At 57.9% G+C, this 23,448-nt stretch overlaps 1 protein-coding gene and 1 long non-coding RNA gene across 5 annotated transcripts; one reads left to right on the top strand and one right to left on the bottom strand.

Annotated features, from left to right (window-relative positions):
* The first annotated feature begins 2,136 nt into the window (after window positions 1-2,136).
* Window positions 2,137-5,926, top strand: LOC140708703 (uncharacterized). The gene is made up of 2 exons (XR_012088918.1): window positions 2,137-2,413; window positions 4,768-5,926. It is a non-coding gene; the product is annotated as an uncharacterized lncRNA (long non-coding RNA).
* On the bottom strand, window positions 4,921-22,698 carry TBKBP1 (TBK1 binding protein 1). Of its 4 annotated transcripts, none has more exons than XM_037993810.2 (10): window positions 22,585-22,698; window positions 20,449-20,707; window positions 19,950-20,072; window positions 19,589-19,693; window positions 18,038-18,218; window positions 17,307-17,482; window positions 17,105-17,166; window positions 8,465-8,583; window positions 7,526-8,253; window positions 4,921-6,478 (listed from the first exon to the last, which is right to left on the bottom strand). In XM_037993810.2, the coding sequence occupies exons 2-10, from the start codon at window positions 20,671-20,673 to the stop codon at window positions 6,350-6,352; spliced, it is 1,848 nt and encodes a 615-aa protein (XP_037849738.1). In that variant the 5' UTR covers window positions 20,674-20,707; window positions 22,585-22,698; the 3' UTR covers window positions 4,921-6,349. The 4 variants fall into 4 exon arrangements, with proteins under 4 accessions (XP_037849738.1, XP_037849739.1, XP_008011146.1 ...); XM_037993811.2 differs by lacking the exon at window positions 22,585-22,698 and adding an exon at window positions 21,091-22,004; XM_008012955.3 differs by lacking the exon at window positions 22,585-22,698 and having other exon boundaries at window positions 20,449-22,004.
* Between the last annotated feature and the right edge of the window lie 750 nt (window positions 22,699-23,448).

Below are 23,448 nucleotides of genomic sequence, written 5' to 3'. Positions count from 1 at the left end.
TCTTCCCTGGAGCCTTCTGCCACCCACAGTGGGTCTCTCTGCTCACCTCTCTGCCTCTGTTCCCAAGGCCAGGCCAAGCTCCCCAGCCCTAGAGGGATCTGCTGTGGGGAACATCCAGGGGACGGGATCCCTCAGTTCTTTGGAAATGTGTCCCCAGGAAGTTCTTCCTAAAGTTTAACCCAAGTTTCCTTTTGTTGCAGCCAGTGCCCAGCACCTCTCAGGCTGGAAGTTGGGTCTTCTTCCCACTCCAGCCAACACTCTCCTTCAGGTGAAGCTGGATCAGGTGGAGAAACAACCCAGCTCCAAAAACAAAAACAAAAGTCTTTGTTCATCCCCTACCCACCCTGCCCACCCCTGCCCCCAGCCACCACATAAACCCACAGGGCATTGGAGTCTTCATCCCAAAATGAGTCAGGGCCCTTCAGAGGGTTGAACTAGGGTGCAAGAATTCCCCTTCATGCCAAGCAAGGGTTCTATCTGATAGCAATCTCCATCTAGCCTCCTTGGGCCAAGGAGCAGGTTGGCCTCCCCAGTGGGAGAGGTCCGACTATCAGTAGGAGCTCGGCTGGCCTGGATGTGCCTTTCGCCCTGGCCTCCTCTAACACCAAATTTCACTCCCCCTGCTTGACACTAAGGGAGGATCTGAGCAGAGCGCCTAAGTGTGGAGTTGGGTGCAAGAAGTGCTCAGGCCTGCTGAACCGGGCTCCGTGCCTGCCTCACAGTCTGCCCTCCACACCCACTTTCCAAGGAAGCAGTGGAAATAGAAACTTACCCCTAGGTCTGAGGCCTCAGGGACCCTCACAGGGTACCAAGAGGCCAGCTCCAAATCTCTTGGCTCGTTCTTTCCACCCTCACACTCAAGGGAACAAGGAGACTTTCCCAGAGAGGAAGGAAGGGCTTAGGGGTCCCAGAGCCAAAGAAGATGCCTGGGAGAGTAGAGGCAGCAGTGGCCCAGCTGACCCCCAAGGAGAGCCTGCTCCCCCACCCCTGCCCCCTGCGCTGCATATATTCTCTCCCCCTAAAATAGCATCTCTGGAGGGAGGTATGGGGGAGTTCTCAGTTCACCATTCTCTCCTTCCCGCAGTGCGTTCACAGCTCTCGCGCTGTCTCTCATGACCTGGTTTCCCTGCCAGGCCCTTCTGCTCTGCCTCCACCCTCACCACCTCACCCTGCCAGGTGCCAGGACCTCTTGGCCAGTGAGGTGGCCTGCTCTCCACGGCCCATCATTTCCCACTTCCAAGCTGTGACTGTCACACCATTCCCTCCCCTCTTTGGGACGGAAGTAAATTCAATCCACACAGTTTGAGCATCAAATGTGTCTGTGCGTCTGTGCTGCAGTCACTGGGGCAGGGGACAAAGGTGTCGCACTGCCACGGTCCTGATCTTTTTCCTCCAGGATCCCATTGCCTGACACTCAGAGGCCTCTGACAGAGCTGGGAGTCCCTGGGGTTGCAGGAACGGGGGTCTACCTTTGCTCCCCCACACAGCCACAGTCTCACACTGGACCCGGATTTACCTCATGCCATTTTTAGAATCTCATCGCAAGCCCTTCTGCTCTATTGTGTGGCCTGTTTCCCATGTAGAATGGTCCATTGAGCTGGTTCCAGATTGGCAGGGGAGGTTCGGACCTTGGCCCTGGGAAATGCCCATTCTGATGGGGAAGGCAGGACACAGACTGACAACACTGGCAGAGACAACTCCCCAATTAGGTAGAGCTGGAGTCATTACAGCTGCCAGAGGGGTGCCAGGGAGAGGGTTCCTAGAGGAATAGAGAGTGGGGAAGGCTCTGAAGAAGGAAGGGTCAGGGCTCAGGTGTTTGGGGTTGAGGGAAGTGGGAAGCTGGAAAGAGGTGTCTGCCCAACCTGGAGAGGGATGAGCCACAGCGGTGCATTTCCCCTGCCCAGGGCCCTGCTGTGGGGCTGACCTCCTGTCCCCTGCACCGTGGGAGTGTTGGAGGCAAGGAAAGGGAAACTCAAAGTCCCTCTCAAGGGAATCGCCTCCCGCCTTGTTATTTCTGGCTCCATTTTCTTGGTCAAGAAGGGTGTCAGTGGTAATGCAAATTAGGAGGTGTTTGAGGTGCTGGCCGACACCCATCCTGTCCCCTCAGCCCTCCCCCTCCCCCATGCCCACACTCACATAGCCGAATAGGACATCTGTGAGATGCGCCTGGTGACTCTGCCCTTGGCTGAATTGGCATGCAGGATGGGTGAAGCTGTGGGCTAAGACTGGGTTCTCAGGGGCATCTGCCTCTGCTGCAAGGAAGGGCAGGAGCCGAGAGGGCCTCTAGCTGATGCCCAGGTTCCCCCTGCGCAGCCCCTTCGTGCCCTCAGCCCTGCCAGACCCCTCCCTGGTCGTTACATAGAGCCCCATGGCATCTACATGGCATCTGCATGAACAGCGAATGCACAAACCAGTAAGTGCCTCAAGCTGGAGCCCTCTCTGCCGGGCTGCGGTGTAAAGGGTGGAGGCCCCTGAACAGCATGGCTTGCAGCCCTCTGCAGATGTGGGTTGGCTCTCAGAAGGTAACCAGGGGGCACAGCCTTGAGCACCGAGAATGTCTCTGGGGTCAAAACAGAGAAAGTGGAGGAAGTGCAGGAATAGGGGCAGGTGCTGGAGGATTTCACACATTTTCCCCACACTACCCGGCCACTGCCTCAGACACCTTGCTCACCCCTTTCCAGCTAGGGCCCCCTGGCCCTTGTGGTTCATCCTTATGTCTGACCTCTATTCTTCCTGTGGCTGCCAAAGTTGGTCTGTTCCTGTCCTTGCTGAGGGAGAGATGGGACAGGGGGAACTGTCCTGCTCTCCCTACCCTAAAAAGACATCACTGAGTGAGTCCCCCACCCACTCCATTCTTCATTAGTTCTAATCAGCTGGGTGAGGTGTTTCTGATTAACACGGCTGACTCACCCACACACCCCTCCCCTTGTTAGGATTTGATGCTCCCGACATACACTCTGCCGCACACTTGTGCACGTACACACACGACCAGCTGCTGAAAGGAGCTGTTGCTGTGCTCAGCTGATTGCCTGACACAGCCTGCATGGGGACCCAGGCCAGGAGCACGGGTCTCCATGGCCTGGTAGCTCTGGCTGGGGAAACCCTGTGGGGAGAAGGGGTATAGCCAGAGAGACCGTGGGACACTGGCCTTTAATACAGCATGTGGTGATGCGCCGGAGGGGGGCTTGTTCCCTGTGAAGTCGTCTTCCCCCACCTGTGCATGTCTGGCTTTGGGAGACTGAGTGGGTCCCCCATGTGTGTCTTTCCAGCCTCGACAGAGGTCTTCCTTCCCTCCCACTTGCTCCTGCCACAGTTTTCCCACACTCTTTCCCTTTCCAGGAGCCTAGAGACCCCTTTGCCTCTGCATTTTCTCAGCCCCAGTGTCCTGCCTCCCTGTCTCCACAGAGTAATGAGTAGCAAGTGTCCTTCCATGATCACAGTCCTTGAGAGAGAAGGGATGAGGACTGGCAGGGCTCCCTAGCCTTTTCCCAGCTCCCCACGCCATGTCCTCTCCTTTTGGTGGCAGGGGCAGGGGGGAGGATTAGAGAATTAAAGACTGGGGCACACTAGCTTTCTCTCCTTCCCAGCATTCCCTCCCAGCCCCCAGCAACTTTCCGCCCTGCACCTGAGCCCTCTCCCAGGTTCCTAGAAATCAAGGAGACAAGCTGCCAGAACCTGCGCCCTGTGTCCCCACACTCCCCCTCACCCTGGTGACAGAAGAATGTCCAGGTTGCAGGACACCTGGGTTCCCTCCCACCTTCAGACATGCGCAAGGACCAGCGGTGGTTACCTGGGTCATCCCCCTGCCTCTGCACTCTCATTCCCAACTATCCTTTGCGCCTTTTCTCAACAGCAGGATTTCTTTTTGCCTCGTGTGTCCCTAAACCACCCTTATTCATTCATGCACGTCTCCTAAGTGCTTCCAAAGATCCAAAAGGCACCCAGGTCCAGAAACTTGGGTGCTGCCTTCCTCCATCGAGATGGAGAAATAGCAGGGGGCACTATACGGGCACCCATGTGCCGAAGGTTCCAAAACCTTCTTTCCCAGGGCTGTGAACCCGTGTCACACAGGGACGGCTGGTCAAACTTCTCCTGGCACTCAGGACTTGGCTGTGGGTGGAATTGAGCTTGGATGAACTCTGAGAGGGCAGCATAGCTGTTGACTGCAACAGAGAACCCAGAGTGACTGGGAAGTCTTCCCACAGGTGTCTGGTCTTTAGCATTGAATGGGAAGGCACATTTGCCCTGACTCTAGAGCCGAACCTCACACCTTCAATGAGCAATTGCCTCTGTCCTTGTTTTGTTTTTAAGTGAACTATTGACCGGAAACGGCCACATGGAAGAGAAAGGCACCCAGTTGATGAACAAGTCACTGAAGCACTTTTTGCAGACATAGGGCACAGCCCCAGCTGGGACAGAAGTCATGGGTTCATGACCCAGCTCTGACCTTCCAGGCTGTGGGACTTCTGAGGCAGCTGCTGAGCCTGGAACCCAGGCCCTCCCCTGTTCTTAGACCCATGAGGACATGGAACACGGATGTTCTTCCTCTTTGAGGCCCCAGCCTGGTTCCTGACAAGCAGAAATCATTTGATGAAGACATAACTGTTACTGATAAACCCCAAGGCTTTAGAACCTCAACTGGCCAGACCTACTGGGTGGGAAATTCAAGAGGCCTGCTTGGGGCTGGGTGGCTGCTTTATATCTATCTGTTCTAATGACTGCCACGCCACAAGTCATCTGCAACCACTTACATGTCTACACCTCCAGAACCGCTCTGAATGTGGGTGCCCCATGCATCCCCTACTTGCCCAGTGTCTACCTCCCATGGTCATGGTCCCTTGAGACACACTTTCCAAGACCTCCTGCTACCAAGAGCTCTACCCGCCCCCCGCCCTGCCCCCAGCCACAGAGGGCACAGACTGAGCACAGATGGAACAGGTAAGTTTTATTTGGACTTTTAACTTGTTCAGAGAGCACAGGGGGCCCCACCTCCCCTCTCCAGGCCCCCTTCCCCATTTCCCCTCCCTGGGGATGCTCAGGGTACAAAGACATGTCCTTGGCCCCTTCCCCGCCCGACACACCCCTTCACTCCCCTGCTCTATGGAGGGGAGGGGTGCAGGGAGGTGGGGCCTGGAAGAGTTGGATAAGAGCGGGACATGCGCTGTCGGTAGCGGCCACTGCTCCCCGCCCGGAGCTGAGACCTGGGAGAGGCGCGCAGTGGAGCGGGGTGGATTCATTGTGGGGTGGCAGGCTTTCGCCGTAGAAGGCTCCCCACCTCAGCCCTGGGGACCCCCTGGCCTCCTGCTTACCCGTCCTTCTGAGGGTACAACTCTGAGGTAGATTTCACAGAGGAAATGTAGGTGGGTGGGTGGAGTGTGGGAAGGGGTTAGCTCTTTTGAAGTTGATCTCCACAGCACCCTGAGCCCGTTCTCAGGTTCTGGCCTGGGAGGCAGGGGCTGGTGACACCCACCCAGCTAACAGAGGCTGAGTCACACAAGGGCTCCAGGGCATCTGTGGTGTCAGAGGCTCCAGTGGAGGGTTGAGGGGGCATCTGCCTTCACAATCTGTGCCTCAGTGCCAGGGGTGTCAGGAGGGCATGGGTCTGGGAGGCTGGCAGACAGTCCCCTGGCCATAGGGGCATGGTGTAGGGCCTTGGCCCTCAGAGAAGACTCTTTATGCTAGATCTTCCCAGTCCTCCAGGATCCTCCTTCTCCTCTCCACCCCTCCCTATTCCCCAGAGTGGGCAGAACAGGGAAAGGAGGACAGGGCTGGCCTGTAGGGAATGGCAAGAAACAAGATATCTCCCTCCCCCAATGGGGGCCCATGCCATGAGCCCTAGGCTGGCCACAGGATGGAGGAACTGGGGTCAGTGCTCAGAGCAGGCTCTGAGACCCCAAAGACAGCCTGTGGGTGCTCCCCAGACAGACCCCCATCTGAAAAAGATGGACATTTAGGGAGGGGTGCAGGAGCTCCTGGAGTCCTCTTAACACCCTCCCCCCACCCCAGGCCCAAGCACTGGACACCTTCTTGGATCCAACCCTGTTTAAGAACAGAAAGGCAGAAGGAGAGGCCTGGGAGGGGTATGCCATCCCCATCCCAGCCCAAGTCCCCACCTCCCAAGCAGAAACCAGGAGCGTGGGGGGAGCCTCGACTGACCTCCCAGGAAGAGCCAGAGCTGAGTGGTGCCTGGACCAGGGAAGACGGCACGCACGTTGACTCGGTAGCAAGTGGAGGTATCTGGGGGTCGCAAGGGGCAGGGACCCCCCACGAAATTCATGCAGCATTCAAAGTGAGTGTTTGGGGGTGATAGGAGAGGACAGAGAAACAGCCAGTGGGTGGGGGTGGTGCCCTAGATCTTGCTGTTCTCCAGGTGGGAGTCAATGTGTTTGATGAGGGCATCATCCGGGTACCCAACAGGGAAACCCAGCTGGCAGAGGGGGCAGCTGCGGATGTCGGAGCCCACCGTCTCCATCAGCAACTGTGGGGAGAGAAGGAAGTCACTTATGGTCCCCAGCCCCCACTCATGGTCCCCACATCCCAGCCTGCCCTGTCCCAGGACCCAGGGCAGGGAGGGCTGTGGCATGCAGGAGGGGTTCAGCCACCCTTTCTTCAGCACCATCCTCCCCCACACCAGCTCAGTGTCCACCCGCTTGCCCAGGGACAGGGTCCCCAGGAGGCAGGTATGAGAGAGTCACTGCTCAGCTTGCCAGGGCATCTGTGGTAAGGAGGGAAACCAAGACCCAGACATGCCCCCAGAGTGACTAAGACACAGCTCCCGGATAACTCAAAGCAATGGACAATCCTAAACAAGGTACAACTCCAAAATAATTTTCTGTCTGGCTTTGGAGTATATTTTGGTCTTTCCAGGTTACAATGGGTGGCTTTGACATTCAGGGAACTCATTATTTCAGTGAAACGCTTGAGCCCTGAGATAGGCTTCTGTCTTTCAGGACTGACAGAAAAGGGCAAGCGCTCTGAGGCCTGAAGGAGGGAGCTGGATAAACAGGCCTGTTCCTGTGTTGGCTGGTGGCCTGCTATGGTCAGTAGCCACCATCACCATAGCCAATATAATAGCAAATGCTTGAGCCAGGCACTGTGCTGACTGCTTTAGGCTCACTGCCTGCTTCTTAAGAACCCTATAAGGTAATCAGATACTATAATCATTATCCCCATTTTGCAGATGAGAATATTGAGGATCAGAAAGGATAAGTAACTTGCACAAGGTCCCACAGCTATTAAGTGCTGGTGTTTGGAATCAAAGGCAGAACTGTCACTCACTCCAAAGACCATATCCTCATCCAAGGAAATGAACGAAATCTTAATGGGGCAGGCCCCAATTTCTGGTGACAGATGACCTCAGGAAAGGGAGGTGAAAGGACCTAGACTGTGGCCCGGGGTTCAAGGAGGGTGAATAGTTTGTGCGCTGACACCCGAAAGGGGCAGGGCCCCCAACGGAGGGTGAAGCTCTGGGGTCTCAATCTCAAGGCCCTGTCCAAGGTGGGCGGAACGCGGGCGCCCCACTCACGTTGATGGACGGCCAGGACTGCGCGTGCTCGGCGTGGGCGTAGGCGGTGGCGGCTGGCGACTCGGGGATGGGGAAGCCCGCGCAGAAGGAGGCGCAGCGGATAGTGCCCACCTCCGGGCTGGGCGGGCTGGTGGGGACAGCCCACTCGTCCTCCTCCGATGGCTGCTTCTCGAAGCGCAGCCGGATGCCCTCGAAGGCGCGCCGCGGGCTGAGGGGCCTGCCGGGGCCGTAGAGCTCGCCGCCGTAGGCCCGGGGCTTGGGGAGCGTGGCCGCCTCGGCCTGCAGCCAGGGCGGGGAGGCGCCCATGTAGGCCGCGCCCTCCGCCAGCTCTGAGTAGCTGCGGCGGCCCTGGAAGCCGGCCTTCACGTGGTGGCTGGGCGGCTTGGCGTAGGCGCGCTCGGCCAGCGTCCTCTCGCCCGGCGGGGGCGGCGGCGGCGGCCGGGGCTGCGGGGCCGGGCAGCTGGGGGGCACCGGGGAACGGCGCTGCGGGCTGGGGGACTGGCACGGCGGCGGCACCGGCGAGCGGCGCTGCGGGACGGGCGACGGGCAGGAGGGCGAGGCCGGAGAGCGGCGCTGCTGCGGCGAGGGGCACGGGGGCACGGGAGAGCGGCGCTGGGGGACGGGGGACTGGCACGGGGGGCAAGGGGGAGCCGCTCGGGCAGGCGGGGTGGGGGAGGGGCACTGGGGGGCCGGCGAGTGGCGCTGTGACAGTGGCGAGTGCCTCTGGCCTGGAAAAGAAACCGGGACGGGGTCGGGGGACAAAAGTGCAGAGAGAAGACCTCAGAACTGGAGCGCCAGGGGCTTGCCCGGACCCATGCCCACCAACTCCAGGCCACAGGAAAGGAAATAAAGGGTGGTTCCCAGGACCAACATGGTTGCCATGGCTACCGGCTCCTTCCCGGGTCCGGCCGCAGCCTCCCCTGCCCTGCCCCATCTCACCGCCACTCCGGGCCTGCTCCTGCAACAGAGTCCTCAAGATTTTCCCCTGTAGGGAACTCAACTCCCGAAGCCGGCCCAGCTCCTCTGTCAGCTCGGTGTAGGCCAGCGCCAAATTCACCCTGAAGTCAGAGGGCAGTGGGGAAGACAAGAAGGGCAGTGAGTCTACCGTCCCAGCTGTGGAGGAAGAACTGGCTCTGCCCCAGCATTTGGCCCCACCATGCTCCCTCCCACCCGCAGGGTGCTCCTACCCCAACTGCAGAAATCCTCCCTACCTTTAAGGTCCAGCTCAAAAGCCACCTCTTCCAGGGAGCATGCTGAGACCCATTCCCTGGGCTAGGGCAGTGGTTCCCAGCCTAAGTGCAGGGACAGGGAGCAGAGAGATTCCAAATCCCTGAATCCCTGCGTTCATCAGGCACTGTCCGTGGCCTGAACACAGCTCATACAGGTATGTGTGAATGTTTTTCTAATCTGTGCAAAAGCTGTGATGATGAATTAAAGCATGGATTCATTAAAAAGCTGTACTGAATTTATAGTAGCTTCTGTCACTGTGAATTTTCTCAAGCAGTGCATACTAAAAGTGTTGTAAGTATAATCTGTGTACTGGGAGTGGGATCCATGAAGAGTCCTCACCTTTGAAAAGGCTGGGGACCCTGCTGCATAAAATAGCTCGTTCCATAAGTGAAGATGGTTTCCTGGCTGGTGGAGGTGCTAACTGATAAACTTAACCACAAGCCAACCCAATTCCATGTCCACTGCACCTGGCTCCACCTCAAAGCTGCCTCTGGGCTCTTTTCAGCCTTGCCCCTCCCAGGACCTCCTTGCTGTACAACTCCACCAGGGCCTTAACACTGAGATCTTTGTGAACAGTTGCTGTACACTGCACACTTGCAGGGAGTGCCAGTCACACCGGGCACTTCTCAAAGGCTGCCTTGTTCTAGAACTTTATGGGGAGTTCCTTGATGGTGAGGATTATGTCATTGTATTTATATTCCCAGCACCTTGTCCAGGGCGTGGAAACCAGCAGATGTTCAGTAAGTGGATAAGGCATTTGACCCTCTCCCTCCATTTTTCTTTCTCCCTCCCTTTCTTCCTCCCTGCTTCCTGTTCAGGCATCTTGGGCACCCACCCTCATGGAGCTGGAACAGACTTGGCAAGGAACCCCACCCACTTCCTTTTCCCCTCCTTTCTAGGTCATTTGCAACCCAGAACCATGGAAGGTCATCACTCCACTGCTCTCTGCCTTCTCCCCCTGTGGCCTGCGTGGTCCCAGGAGCCCTCCCTGACCTTATGGGAGGCTCTGCCATGCCCTTGGGCCCTGCCTTCATCACTGTTCTGAGTGTGGACAGAGCTTTGAATCTCCCTGAAGGCAGAGATTTGGGTTTCTTTGGCTCTCCCCGCCTCCAACTCCAGAAGGGACTCAGGAACTTAGTGGAAGCTGGAGCTGGGAGAAAATACCAGGTGTCACTCCACACAGATCTCCTCCCAGGGGAGGTCTTGTCCCAGGACAGAGAGGTCAAGGGGGCCCAAGTTCTAAAGCCTGGAGGGCCCTATCCCCATCCCATAGTGATGGACATGTGGATGGGAGAGTGTGAAGACAGGTATGAGGCCAGGCTGATGAATGAGGAAAGGGGTGAATGAGCATAGGGGTGTGTGTGTGTGTGTGTGTGTCTCTAACCCTAAAGGAGAGGAGGGGAAGTTGTGAGGTTAGGGCTTCAGAGGGCAGGAAAAGAGAAGTGGAGAGGGCAGATGACTAGGCTCCCTGCTCCGCTCACTGGCTCTCTCTTACTAATCCTGGGGCCGAAACTGCCCCTCCCACAAGACTATTTTTAACCCATTTGGGCCAAAGCCAAATTACTGCAAATGGGCCAGGTCTCTGGGAGACAGCCCTCTTCTTAGGGAGGGAGAGTCCTTGCCACCCATCTGATGGTGAGCAGGGCTGGGCAGGCAGAGAGTCCTAGAAGCTGCTGCTGAGACCCTGCGGCCTCCATCCCATCCCATCTCAGCCCTCGTTTTTGTTAAATGTGTCCTGTGCCCCCTCACCCTCAGCTCATGGGTCTGTGGGAAGAAACGGCGTCTACCCGATCAGACTGGGAGGTCCAGGTGTGTCCCACATCAAATTGGGGACTCCCTAAGGGAAGGCTCCCCCTCCAGACCGAGGACATCTGTGGGCAGGAGCTCTGTGTCCCCCATCAGACTGGGGGCTTTCAGAGGGCAGGATCATGCTATCTCCTTGACAGCAGGGGCAGGAGAGGGCTCTGGGCAGGGCACAGACAGTGTGTGGTCCTCTATCCATACAGCCAAAGCTTCTCTCCCCATCCACTTTCACTGCTGTATCTCAGGCGACAGATACAGGTCGTTGTCTTCACACCCCTCCTCAGAAATCTCACCTGCCACACTCAGTTCCCAGGCCCCTGTCACTCCCCTGCTTACCTCCCTCCCCTTGTCAGGAGCTACTCCAGTTTCTACCACCCAGCCCCTGGCATCCTTCTCACAGTGAAACAGACAGGGTGGCCAAAAATGGAAGGAAGAAGCCCCTGGCCCAGAATGCCCAGCCCCTCTCCCAGCTCTGCTCCCTGGGGCCTGAGGCAGGGGGGTTCTGTCCACTCAGAACTTCAGGCAACCCTCACAAAGACTGCTAAGTCCCATGCAAGGTGATTGACCTGACCTCCTCCTGATGCCCCATGGCCTTTTGGGACCTCCCCCTTCATTGAGTGTCTCTCTCCATCTCAAGATACACAGGCCTGGGCCGCTGAAGATGCTAACGACTTGAATGACTCACTGAAAACACTGCCAATTCAGTGGAAAAAAAAATCTCAACTTCACAACACAACCAAGAGCTGCACACGTGCACCGAAATACACATTCCATTTCCTGGCTTCCTGGCCCACACCTGAGTGCTTTTTCACCATCATGACTCTTTGGGAAGAATGGGTCAGGTAAATGGCAGCAGATGGCTGCATTTGGATGCTGCTTTATTGCTTACATGATAGGAGAAAGTTCTGAGTCTTTCAGAACCTAGGAGGCACCCAGAGAGAAAAGAATCAGATGATCTGTATGAGTGCTCACCCCAGGCCAGGCACTCTGCTGAAAACTTTATTCATCTCCACAACAACCCTACGACATTGCGACTGTTACCTTCATTTTAGGGATGAGAAAACTGAGGCTTACAGAGGTTAAGTTACTTGACCAAAATCACAAAGCCTACTAGTAATGGAGTTGCTGGGATGGGAGCTCTGCCCCCTAGACTCCAAAGTCCAGGCTACTGACCATTATGCTATACTGTCCCCCAAAGAATCGGGAAGGAGGGGAGAGGAAAGGCAAGGCAGCAGCAGAAGGGAAAGACAAAGAGGAGGCGGGGGCTGGGGACATTGGCAGTGGCCTGGAAGCCCTGAGAATCACCACCCCTTCCCTGGGGGTGATAGGCACATGTGGAAATGGAAGATCAGAGCAATTAAGAGGCTGGCTCAAGGTCACAGAGTGGCAGTGTCACACAGCAGATTCAAACGCAGGTTCTTGGCACCTCAACCTGCCAAGCTGGCAACTTCTGAGGTGCCAGAGAGCAAATGGCAGAGCTGGCATGAAGGAGGGCCCCCTGGGCTGCGAATATTCCATCCTTCACATCCTTTCATTCAGTCTTTCCACGAATAATTCACGGATCTCACACACTTTTCCAGAAACCATAATCATCATTGTACTGTTAAAGCAACTGAGATCAGTAAGGTCTGTGACCTAAGCGACCTCCTCTGTAAAAGGCCTCTTTCTGCCCAAACCAGCTGCAAGACACTTGAGATCTCGCATGCTCCGTGCTGCCCTGGAGCCAGGTGAGGATGCCTCAGGGTCAGAATTCAGGTTAGTGCGGTGTCACGGTGTCACGGCATTAGAGCTGGGGACGGCCTTGAGGACAGGATTAAAGGAGCCAGCGTCAGACTAGGAGTGGGGTTGATGTAGCACGTGGCCAAAATTATGGACAGAGTTGAGGGTCAGGATCAGGAATAGGGTTAGAGTCAGGGATGGGCGCAGTAAAAGGGTTAGGATTAGGGTTAGGTTTAGAGCTGTTCATCTGGTCAGCATCATCGTCTGATACAGAATTGGGAGGAAAACAGAATTGGGAGGAAAACAGAAATCCAGCCTTCCTGGGCCCTTCCATCCTTGCTTGAAGCTGCCCCCCGCTGCCCCAGCCACCTCACCCCTGTGGGTGAATTTAGGGACCAAACTTTCCACCACCCACAGGCACACCCAGCATCAGTCTTCCCGCCCGACCCTTGGGGAGGGGACCACAGGCACCGGGCCGTGGAGCGGACTTGAGGTTGCGGGCCGGTGGGGAGGAGGAAGTTGCTTTGCAACAACCCAGTGCTCCACCACTTCCTTTCGGGCGCCTTGAGCCCCTTCACTCTCCTCGACCAGCTATGACTGGTGGGGTCCCCAGAGCCTGGCTCTTCGTGGCAGCCCCTGCCACCAATCCACCAGAGCTCCCGGGTCTAGAAAGCGTCCCAGATGTAGCTGATTGGAGCAGCTCAGGGCTAGGCCTGGAAACCAGAGTTCCCACATAGGCAGGGTGCCCAGAGATCCCAGTTGGCTTAGGACTGTCCCAGTTCACACTAGTTGCCCCTGCATAATTATTAATAGTGCCCCCTTTCAGTTTCAAAAGTGATCCAGTCTGGTCAACAAATCCCACAGTCGTCCCTCATATAAGGGCCTTCTACCTGAAGAAGAACCTGAACCAGAAACACACCACCGAGGCGCCATCACCCCCATCTGCTCAGGACCCACTTGGCATCTGCACTGAACTTCTTACTGAACTTCTCAGATTACTTCACTTCTCTGCACCTCAGTTTGCTCATCTGTAAAAGGGGGATGATACCTACATTGCGTTTGTGAGAATGAAATGAGATTTTGTAGGTAAATTGCTCACATAGTGTCTGGCATGGACAAAAAAAGTTCAGGGGAGTGCCTAGGAGACAAGTGGAGAAACGGGGATACTTGCTTTGAGACTTTTCTTGGAGACACCAGCCTAGTGGCTTCAGTTTAAGGAGGGAAGATGGGCGTTTCCCATCGAGGAAGAGGGCGCGGGCACGAGCTGCCCCCAACCCTGCTGGCAGGCAAAGCACCAAGGACTAGGGCTGAAAGCCCACACATCCCTCAGACTCACCTAGAGCCCTTCACCAGGCTCTGGGAGCCCCCGAGGCTGCAAGTGCTCAGGGGTTAACTCCGGTGAGTGCAGCGCGGGTGCCCTGGCCGAAGGAGACTTGAAAGAAAGGAAGTAGGGAGGGTGAGAAGCGTGAAGGGGGAGGCCCTGGGCCTGCTGGTTCTGGGGCATGAGGCTACGCTCAGGGTATGCGGGGGTCTCCGACTTCCGTCCTGACCCACCCCACGCTGCCCTTGACCTCCGTGCAGAGTTTCCATCCTCTCTCTCGAGTTCACACTTCTTCCCACCACTAACCGCAGCCCACGCAGAGGCTTGTGGGTGGAGAGAGGGGTGGGGGGGAGGTGGTGCGGAAAAGGGCCCGGGCTGCAGCGCTGAGCCCCCAGCGTTGGGAAGAAAGAAAGGCCTACAGTTTTTTCCTCATTGCCCATACTGAGTCCCCATCTTCTCCTAGATGGACCCTGCACAGATGAGCCCACCCTTACTGGGTCCTCATTCCCCTCACAGACCCCCTGTCCCCTCAGAGCCCTTATCCCCCTCAAGGAGTCCCCTCCTAATTTCCCCTCCCCCTCAGCATGGCCACAGCCTCCAAAAGGCCCCACTCTGGAACCCCAGGCTGGGGAGCTGGGCCCAGAGAGAAAGGGGCTATGGGTGCTGCACCTCCCACCTGGGCTGCGACCCCCCCAAGGGGTCTTTACCTCCCTGTGTATCCTCAGGAGCAGGGTGGACTCTGCTCCCACTGCCTCCCTCATCACTGTCTTTGGCCTCTGCGTGACCCCCAGTGGCTCTTCCTCTGGGGCAATTTGTCTCCCTGGGCTCTGTCCCCAGGAGCTGGGCTAACCAAACCATGGGTTTCCCAGGGGGTCAGACCTGGAGGGGAGTAGTCTGGCTCAGTCTGATCTGGGTGTCTGTTTGCATGGGAACGTTAACGGCCAGAACTTGTGGGCCAGGGGCTGGGAAGGAAGGGACTGGGAAACCCTAGGGCTGGGGCTAGGACCCGGGGAAGGGAATCAATAGAGATGGGGATGGGGGCAGTTAACCTTGAGGACTCCCGCAATAAAACTGGCTGCCCTGGAGGTGTCTAGACCAAGACAGGGGGGCATACATACATACATACAGAATTCACCATACAGAAGACTCCCGCCTAAGAGTGGGCTGAACTCAGAAATTGTGTGTCCCCCTCCTCAGCCTTCACATCCTGGTCCTCCTCACCCCAGTCACACCACCAACCTGGGTCATCCAGCCTCGACACTCACTCCACTCCCGGAAAAGCCTACTTGTAAAATTCCGACCAGCCTGGAAAGTCAGGTGGAAACAGAAGGAAGAGGGGCGCTAGTGGGGAAAGAAGAGCTGAAAGCAAGTGACTGAGGCTTCCTTGGGTGGGAGGACAGGGGAGGGAGCACTCGGGAAGCAGCCTATTACCAAAAGGAGCTGAGTTTATAAGAAAATAAAACTACCGGGGGAGTGAGGACTTCCTCTGAGAATTAACGCTTGCCAAACTAGGGCTGTCCAGAGATGCTCGCTCGGCCTGAAAGGAAGCATGTGGCTGGGCAGCAGGGCCTGGCTGGCTCCAGATGCAGAGATCTGGGAGGCTGGAGGAAGAGCCGAATCAGAGGGAAGGAGGGGAGGAGCCAGGAGGTGGCCTCTGGTAAGCCTGTGGGGCCAGTCCCCAAGCAGAGCCCAGCTCCCTCCAGCCAAAGGGCCTGAGAAGGGCAGGCGCCTTGGGAGAGAGAGAGGGAAGGGGCTGCTCTTGTCAGAATGGGCAGCGTGGATGGTACAGCCTCCTAGCTCCTTATGGGGCGGGCTTCCTTTCACTCATAAAATACAACCTTGGCCCCTGGGAGCCACTGCCCCTTCTCTGCTTCTACCCACCGCCTCTCCTATCTCCCAGCATTGACTGGCCCCTGAGCCTGTGGAATCCAGAGAGGTAGAGTCCAAGTCAGTAAAGAAAGGTCCCTGGGATTCAAAGCCTGAAAAACCAGACTCCAGCCCCACCAAAATGTCATCCCTTGGAGTTCTACCAATTCAGGGAGATTCACTGCTGGTTTGATAAGAAGGGACTGGGTTCAGTGACCCACAAAGGGCCCTACAGCATGACTTCTGGGACAAGCTAGGATTGGAGAATGTGTGTGTGTGTGTGTGTGTGCGCGCGTTCCAGGTCTGGGCACATGGGCTACGATGGGCCCCAAGCCCCAGCCACAAGCTAGGGTGGACCCTCTCCACAAAGGCCTAGCCAAGGGGTCCCACCCACCAGTCCCACAAACTGCGTTCTCACCACCTCCCCAGCTATCACAGCTCCACCCAAGCCCTCACCCTAAGGTAGGGAGGTAGGCAAGGGGTATCCCCATTTGGCCAGAGGCTGGGAGGAAGATGAGGAAGAAGCCTGCTGGGCAGGAGACCTCTGGAGCCCCAGAGCTGGGTATGCTGTGCGTTGGGGGGTTGGTTCCTGCCCCTCTCTGGGCCTCAGTCTTCTCCTCCAATTAGAGTAGGGAGTCTGTGCCACACAGCTCATCTTAGGGGAGAGGACTTAGGCGGAAAGAGGTTTGAGCTCTGTTTCTCAGAAAGTGGGAGAGGGTGAGTTCAGTGCGGATGTGGAAGGCACCAGGTTCCACTGTTGCCGGGTGGCTGCTCACTCCTCCCTTGCTGCCCAGTGCCCCCCTGGAGGCCCCAACACTGGGTCCCCCAACAACACAGCTCCCTTGCCACTCTCTGCTGCCCCCTTCTTGGTAGGATTCCAAGGGAGCACCTCAGCAGAGCAGATTCTAACTCCCCACCCCATGGCTGTGTGAACCCAAGGAAGCCTCTCCTGTCTCTAAGCCTCAGGCTTCTCTCTCCCGAGATCAGCAGACAAGGCCTAACAAATCCCGAGAAACACCACCTCCCTCTTCCTCACTACGGAGGGGAGGGTGAACCCAACTCACTGGGCCTTGTCACTGCAATAGAAAATGGGGCCCTACGGAGGCCCAAAAGCTCAGCAGGGGACATTACGCTGGACACAGCGACAAAGCAGCTGAGTGTCACTTAGCCCCAGCATCTCCAGAAGATACAGGCTTGGGCCCCAGAGGAAAGCAAAGGGAATGTCCCAGATCCCACTCAAGAACCACACCTCCCGGGAGTCGAGACCAGCCTGACCAACATGGAGAAACCTCATTTTCTACTAAAAATAAAATAAAAAAAATTAGTTGGGCGTGGTGGTGTATGCCTGTAATCCCAGCTACTCAGGAGGCTGAGGCAGGAGAGTTGCTTGAACCCGGGAGGCAGAGGTTGCGGCAAGCCAAGATCACACCACTGCACTCCAGCTTGGGCAACAAGAGCGAAACTCTGTCTCAAAAAAAAAAAAAAACAAAAAGAACCCCACCTCTTTCCTATGAAGTATGCACACAGAGCAACAGCAGCCCAGACACTACATCCCTGAGGGCTGGGTGGGGAGGTCTCCCAAACACCACGGAGGGACGAAAGGCAAACCTAGGGGGCCCAGGGTTACCAATGTGACTTACTGATCGTCCCCAACTCTTTTCACCCATGCCATGTCCCGCTCCGACTGGTTGGAGGCCAGATCCTAAGGAAGAAGATGGAGAGGTCAGAGCCCAAGCTCACCCCTGCCAGGGCCCTTCTCTACCGTTCCCTGGGCCAGTCTGCACATAGTGGGGAAGGTCCAGCCCTGGACCTCCAGAAGCTATTCCAGGTCCCTGCATTTACCTGGGCCCGGGTCTCCTGCAGCTGCTTCAGCTCCCCCTGCAGCCGCTCACACTCTGCCTGGAGCTGCTCCTCCCGGAGCTGAGCCCCCCGGGCCTCTCCCTGCGCTGCCTCCAAAGCCTCTTCTAGCCGCCGCCGCTCCAGGTCACTCACACTGGGTGTGGGGCCCGGCCAGCCTGCTGTCGGTGGACAGGACAACGTCAGGTGGGCTCAGCTGCCTCCTCCAGCTCCCAGAGCCACACAGAGTGAAACAGGGGAGGATGCAGCATGGAGGATTCAAGAGAGAAGCCAGGACAGCTAGCCAAGGAGGGATGACCGCGACAAGGGCAGCGAGGAAAGATGGGCTGAGCCGCATTTCTAATCTTCCTGGAGGCCAGGAAAAAAATAAGATGGGCTCTTGAAGGCTTTACTGGCCAGACACAAGTCTAGAGCTTCTGCAGGGGCCTCTCCTAGTCACAGCCAGAGACGGGGCAGGGGGACTCTGGGTGGGGGCGCCCTCTGCTGGCAGACTCAGGAATTGCAACGAGGTGGTCAGAAATGCCCGAGTTAGAAGGGGAGAAATTAGGGTAACAGTGCGGTGAGGTGAGGGGACAGCAGGTAAGGGAGGATGGGGTGATTATGGAGAAATAGATTATATTACAAATGGGATGGTAAGTAAGCGGGAGGTGTCTAGGAATGCTGAAATGGGGGTTGGGGACTAGGAGGTGAGTAAGTTGGGGTCACTGAGATCTCACCATGACTCAAGCCAGATCCCCCTCTCAGTGCCAGGTAGTGCAGGTCCAAATCAGCGCAGGGCGGTGTGGGGGCTGGCGGCGGGCTCAGGTTGGAGAAGGCTGCATCCCGAAGGCCTTGCTGTTGCCGCAGCTGCTGCTCCAAACCACAGATCTGGCGCAAGTGCGTCTCCACCAGGGCCCTCTGGAGAGAGAGACAGAGGTGAGGGTCTGTACAGGCCCAGGACTTCCCCATGTCTGGAGAGTCATCACCCCAAACTACAGCAGAGGCCCCAGATCACATGTCCCAAGCCCACTCTCCAAGTGGCCATGAGTGTGAAGTCTCATCTCAGCCACCTCAATGCAGCTGTTGAGGGCTGTTGCCCCTGGCTAGGTCAAGTTAATACCCCTGCTCTGTCATTAACACACAGGGACACTTAAAAGAACACTCAGCCCCCCTGTTTGGAGGCCAATCCCCCTTAGGAGCATCAGAACTTCCATTTGCATACGTGACAAGAGCTTCCGGGCTTCACACACCTGTTCCATAAAATGGGGATAACAGTCCCACACTCATCTCTTAGGGTTGTTTTGAGATTTAAAATGAGCTAGTGTATGCCAGGTGAAAAGAACAGTGCCTGGCACACCCTGAGTGCCACATAAATATCTGTGATTATGAAGGCAAAGCATCTATATATGAATGCCCCATCACCCTCACTACAGCCTGGTGAGGGTGTTAATATTTGCCCCACTTTTCAGAGGAGGGATAGAGGCTAAGTGACTTAACTGAGGTCATGGCTTGGGGTTGGCTGAGACCATGTCTCCTGATTTTTTTTTTTTTTTTTTTTTTTCTGGAGACAGGGTCTGGCTCTGTCACCCCGGCTGGAGTGCAGTGGCTCGATCTTGGCTCACCAAAGCTTCCACCTCCTGGGCTAAAGTGATTCTCCCACCTCAGCTCCCTGAGTAGCTGGGACCACAAGCGTGCACCACCACGCCTGGCTAACTTCTTTTTTGTATTTTTTGTAGAGATAGAGTTTCGCTATGTTGCCCAGGCTGGTCTCAAACTCCCTGACCTCTCAAAGTGCTGGGATTAGAGCCATGAGCCACCATGCCTGGCCTGTCTCTTGATTTTGACCTGCTCATCAGCACAGCCACACCCTGACTCAGAAGCACCCCCAAGCACAGGCCCATTCTAGCAGTCACACACTCCTGGTCACCTCTGCCCTCACCCTCACAGCCTCCCAGGGGCAGTGCTCACGGGCACAGGGTCACCCCAGCGTGACAGCCAGGCATACACACAGAGACAGAGGTTCTCACAGGGCCACTGCATGGCCAGGATGCACACAGTCACTGCAACATGGATAGCACATGCAGTCTCCCTCACAAGGGCAAACGGGCGGGCACTCACAGATATACATGAACACAAGCAGGGCACATACAAGTGGTGTGTGACACATGGGATTGCACACTGTCACAGGCTGGAATCCTCACACACAGAACTAAATGCACACATGCACACACACAACCAGCACAATCCAACACGACATCCTCAAGCACCCCTGGCTCCCCAGGCCTCACCATCTCCCCAAGCTCCGTCTCCAAGTCGCTCTTCTCCACGCAGAGTTTCTCATAGGCCTGGATCATCTCTCCAAGCTGTTCTTCCTGCTCCTTGTTCTTCTGTAACTGGATGAGGCCCAGAGGACCCCACCACAGGGTCAGTCCCACACTGGACTTGGGGCTGGGAAGCTCACTGCACCTCCCCACCCCCACTCCCAGCACCCTACGGAGGTGCAGGAGCAGCTGCAGCTGGTCTTAGGGAGGACCTGGACATCTCTAATCAAAGGGGCAGAGGCTAGATCCTGGGGGGTGTGGAGGGAAGGGTATCAGAAACAGACTGGAGCAAGATGCTCAGGGGGTGCGCCCAGCCTGGGAGGCTCACCTCATGCTGGAACTGGTTGAGCCGTTGCTGCAGGCTGACCTTCTCCACCTCCAGCAGGGAGCCATCCTTGATTTCATACAGAGAAAAGCCATGCTCCTCTCCAAAGTCACTGATCAGTGGGTACTGCAGGTGGGGTAGGGCTTCAGGAGAGCGGGTTCCCGGGTGCCCAGCCCAGGCCTCAGCCTGGCTGTGCCCCCAACCCCACAACCTGCCTCAGACCCTTGACCCTCCTTCTCCTTGGCTAGTGGGATCCCAATTCCCATGGGCCTGCAGCCATCTCCCACCCACCAGATCTGTTTTAGATCCCAGATCCAGCCCTTCCGAAGCCGACAGGAGACAGTCCGCATCCAGAACAGCCACGTCTCTCATGGGAGACCCTCAAGTTCCCAAGAGTCTGCACAGTGACCCCTCTTTTGAATCCCTGGTATCTGCCAGATTCCCAGTACCCCTCCCCACCCCACACACACTGTCAGGCGCGCCCTCCTCTCCAAGGTCTGACCTTGATCTCGTAGACTTTGAGGCGGCGTCGCAGGGTGGCGTTCTCCCTCTCCAGGCCCCCCAGCCGTTCCTTGATGTCTCCGTAAGCCGTGATGAGGGCAAAGTGGGAGGCAGAGCACATGTCGTCCCCAAGCGAGGGGTCTCCGGGACCGTCTAGCCACACTTCACTGGGCCCCAGGGCCTCCTGCGTCAGTATGCTGATGTCGTCCTCGAACATGGACTCCATGGCAAGGGCCGGGCCACGGCCCACACAGGGCCTCCTGGGAGAGCAGGAGCAACCGTGGACAGGGCCGTCTGTCTAGGGTTTGTCCCTGGTACCCGTCTGCCTGGCTCTGCACGCCCTGGGGCCGGCTGAAATGCAACTCAAAAGCCTCCTGCCCCAAGCTCAGCGAGGACTCCCATGGCCCCTTCCCAGACTCCTCAGCCCCATCCTCTCTGCCGCCTTGGGGAAAACGGACTGGAACCAGGTGAAGACCCCGCTGCCAGGGTGTTGACAAGTAGGGACAAGTAAACCAGGCCGGCAGCAGGGACAGGCTCCTGCCAGAACCCAGGGAGACCTGTGGATGGGAGAGGGCTGCCTTCCCAGCCGGGCCGGGCCCAGTCCTTAGCGCTTCTCCACCCCAGGCCTTACTTCCCCAAATACCTCGCCGCCAAGCTCCTTAGCCTGGGCCTCTGGCACCCCAGCTCCTCCCCAAGGAAGGCCCAGAGCTGCGCGAGGGTCGGCCCCTCCACAGTCGGCACGCCCTCGGCTGCACCCCCGCCCAACTTCCCCACTTCCTCCCGCAGGATCCCAGAGTTCAGGAAAAGGAAGCGCCTCCCCCGGGCGCACCGGGGTTGTGGCAGCAGTCCAGGACCCCTTGGCCCCTGACCTGGGACCCACAGGAAGTCCTTGGCTGAGTGTCACGGGGCGCAAACTGGGGAAGGGGACCCAGGTGGAGGGGGACGCGAACGAATTCCCAAGGCCGTCTCAGGGTGCCCGCGCGCCGGGAAATGGGGAACCCTACGAGGGGGCAGGAATGACTCAGGCTCCCGAAAGCAGGAGTAGGCAGTGAGGGGGTGCGTGTGTACTTCTCGCGGGCCTGGTTATGAATGTGTGTCTGGGGTTGGCGTGTGGGGGGAGTGTGCGTCTGTGAATGAGTGTAGGTGTGTCAGTCAATGAGTGCCTTCAGGGTCGCAGGGGCGTCGGGACGGAGTGGGGCAGCGGTCGGGAGGCTGGTGTGTGTGCACGCGTGCGTGAGCGCGTGGGCAGGGTGGCACGTTGGGGCCGCGTGTCACGTGAGACGCGAGGGGACTGTCCGAGGTGTGTGCGCGCGCTGAAGCGTGTGTGCGCCCCGGAGAGGGGGCTCGGCGGGGAGCTGAGTTCAGACAGCCGGGCCCCCAGATCCGGCTGCAGGAGCTTGGGATGCAAAGGGCTCCGGCGCAAGCTCCAATTCAATCCCCCGCCATCCCCCGCCACCCACAGGCCCATCTAAGTGCCAGGGAAACGCGAGTGACTGGGTCTGAGTAACGAGTGTGTGCGCGCGTTTGTAAGGCCGGCCCCACCTTTAACCCTCTCCTTCCCACGCCATCCCCTCCCCCCAGCTCCGCGCGCCAGCGCTCACACCCCCAGACCCCTGCCCGCCCCGCTGCGCCCACACCCCTGGCGGGGCTCTGTCCCCGAGGCCGCCCCACAAATGCCTCTTTCCTCCGCATTCCTCTCTGGGCCTAGCGCCCGGATGAGCGCAATGGAAGGGGGTTGGGGAAGGGGTGCGTGCCTCGGTCGGCCCGGGCCCCTCCTGCGGCTCCTTTAAGAGCCGCCCTTTAAACCCCTTTCGCTCGGCGGACAGAAATTGTCGCCCCTCCCCTCTCGGGGACCGAGACCACTCAGCCCCCTTCCCCACAGCCGGCCGGGCCCGGGGCCCCCGGACACCCTCTCGGGGTCGGGAAAGGGGCTCCGGGGGTGGAGCGGCCTGAGAAGCGGCGGCGGAGGGGGACGCGAGGGGATGCGGCCGGCCGACGCCGGACCCCTTCCCTCCCAGCCATCCCGTGCGGCTGCCAGCCGCTCTTCCGCCGCCTCCTCCTGCCTACCCCGCGACCCCCGAGGCCCGACCCGGGCGCCGCTCCCCTCCCCCCGCCCTAGCCCCAGCCGGGGACTCACAGCTGCTGCCGGTTCCTGCTTGTAATCGCAGCTTACCCCCTCCGCCTGCTCCCTCCCCAAACGGGCACCAGTGCCCCCACCCCCCTGGCACCGCGCTCTGCTCCTCGCCCTGTCGCCGCCGCCGGGTCTCTCCCCACCCCCCACCCCTCCCCCCAACCCCCTCCCTCCCGCCCGCCCCGCTCCTCCTCCGCCGCCGCCGCCGCCGCCGCCTCCGCCTCCTCCTCCCCGGCTGCTCCGGGTTTCTTCAGCTGGGAAGGCGCCCTGGACCCCGCCGCTGCCACCACCACGTGGTGACGGGCGGCGGCCCCCACGGTGCGGCCCCTCCTGGCAGCGCGCCCGGAGCCCACCGGCTCCCTGTGGCGCCCGCAGCCCGCGCTGGCGCCCCCTCCCCGACGCCTCCCGGCGCAGTGTGGCGTGGTGGCGTGTGTTGGGGGCGTCTGCGGTCAGTGCAGGGGCCGGGCTGGTGCTTTGGTTGTTTTGGTTGTTTAGTTATGGGCTGTATATTTGGAGAGGAAACGGGGCTGTTTATTTGGATTTTTTATTTTTTATTTTTTTATCTTTGCGCTTTTGAGAAGGAAATCATTAGACCTACTCTTCGTTGTTCCTGGAAAAAGGGGCATTGCTGCGATAAATACATTGAACATAGGGTACAGAGAGATTAGAGTTAAAGCTGTAACTTCTTTGGAAGTGAGAGTGAACTAAGGAGGTCAAAGGTTCATTCATGAAGAAGGACAGCTTCCCCTTCCCACACACCACTCCCCGGCCACCCTCAAGTACCCACAGGTCAGGGAAATGAAGAAACAACAGATTTCACCCTGTCCACAAAGATTATTTGAGCACCTGCCAAACTCCCGGGCAAGAGAA

This window comes from Chlorocebus sabaeus, chromosome 16 (genome assembly GCF_047675955.1).
Source record: "Chlorocebus sabaeus isolate Y175 chromosome 16, mChlSab1.0.hap1, whole genome shotgun sequence".
In the NCBI taxonomy this organism is placed as follows: Eukaryota; Metazoa; Chordata; class Mammalia; order Primates; family Cercopithecidae; genus Chlorocebus; species Chlorocebus sabaeus.
The sequence above is the reverse complement of the archived record's forward strand: the minus strand, read 5'-3'. Positions and strand labels throughout refer to the sequence as shown.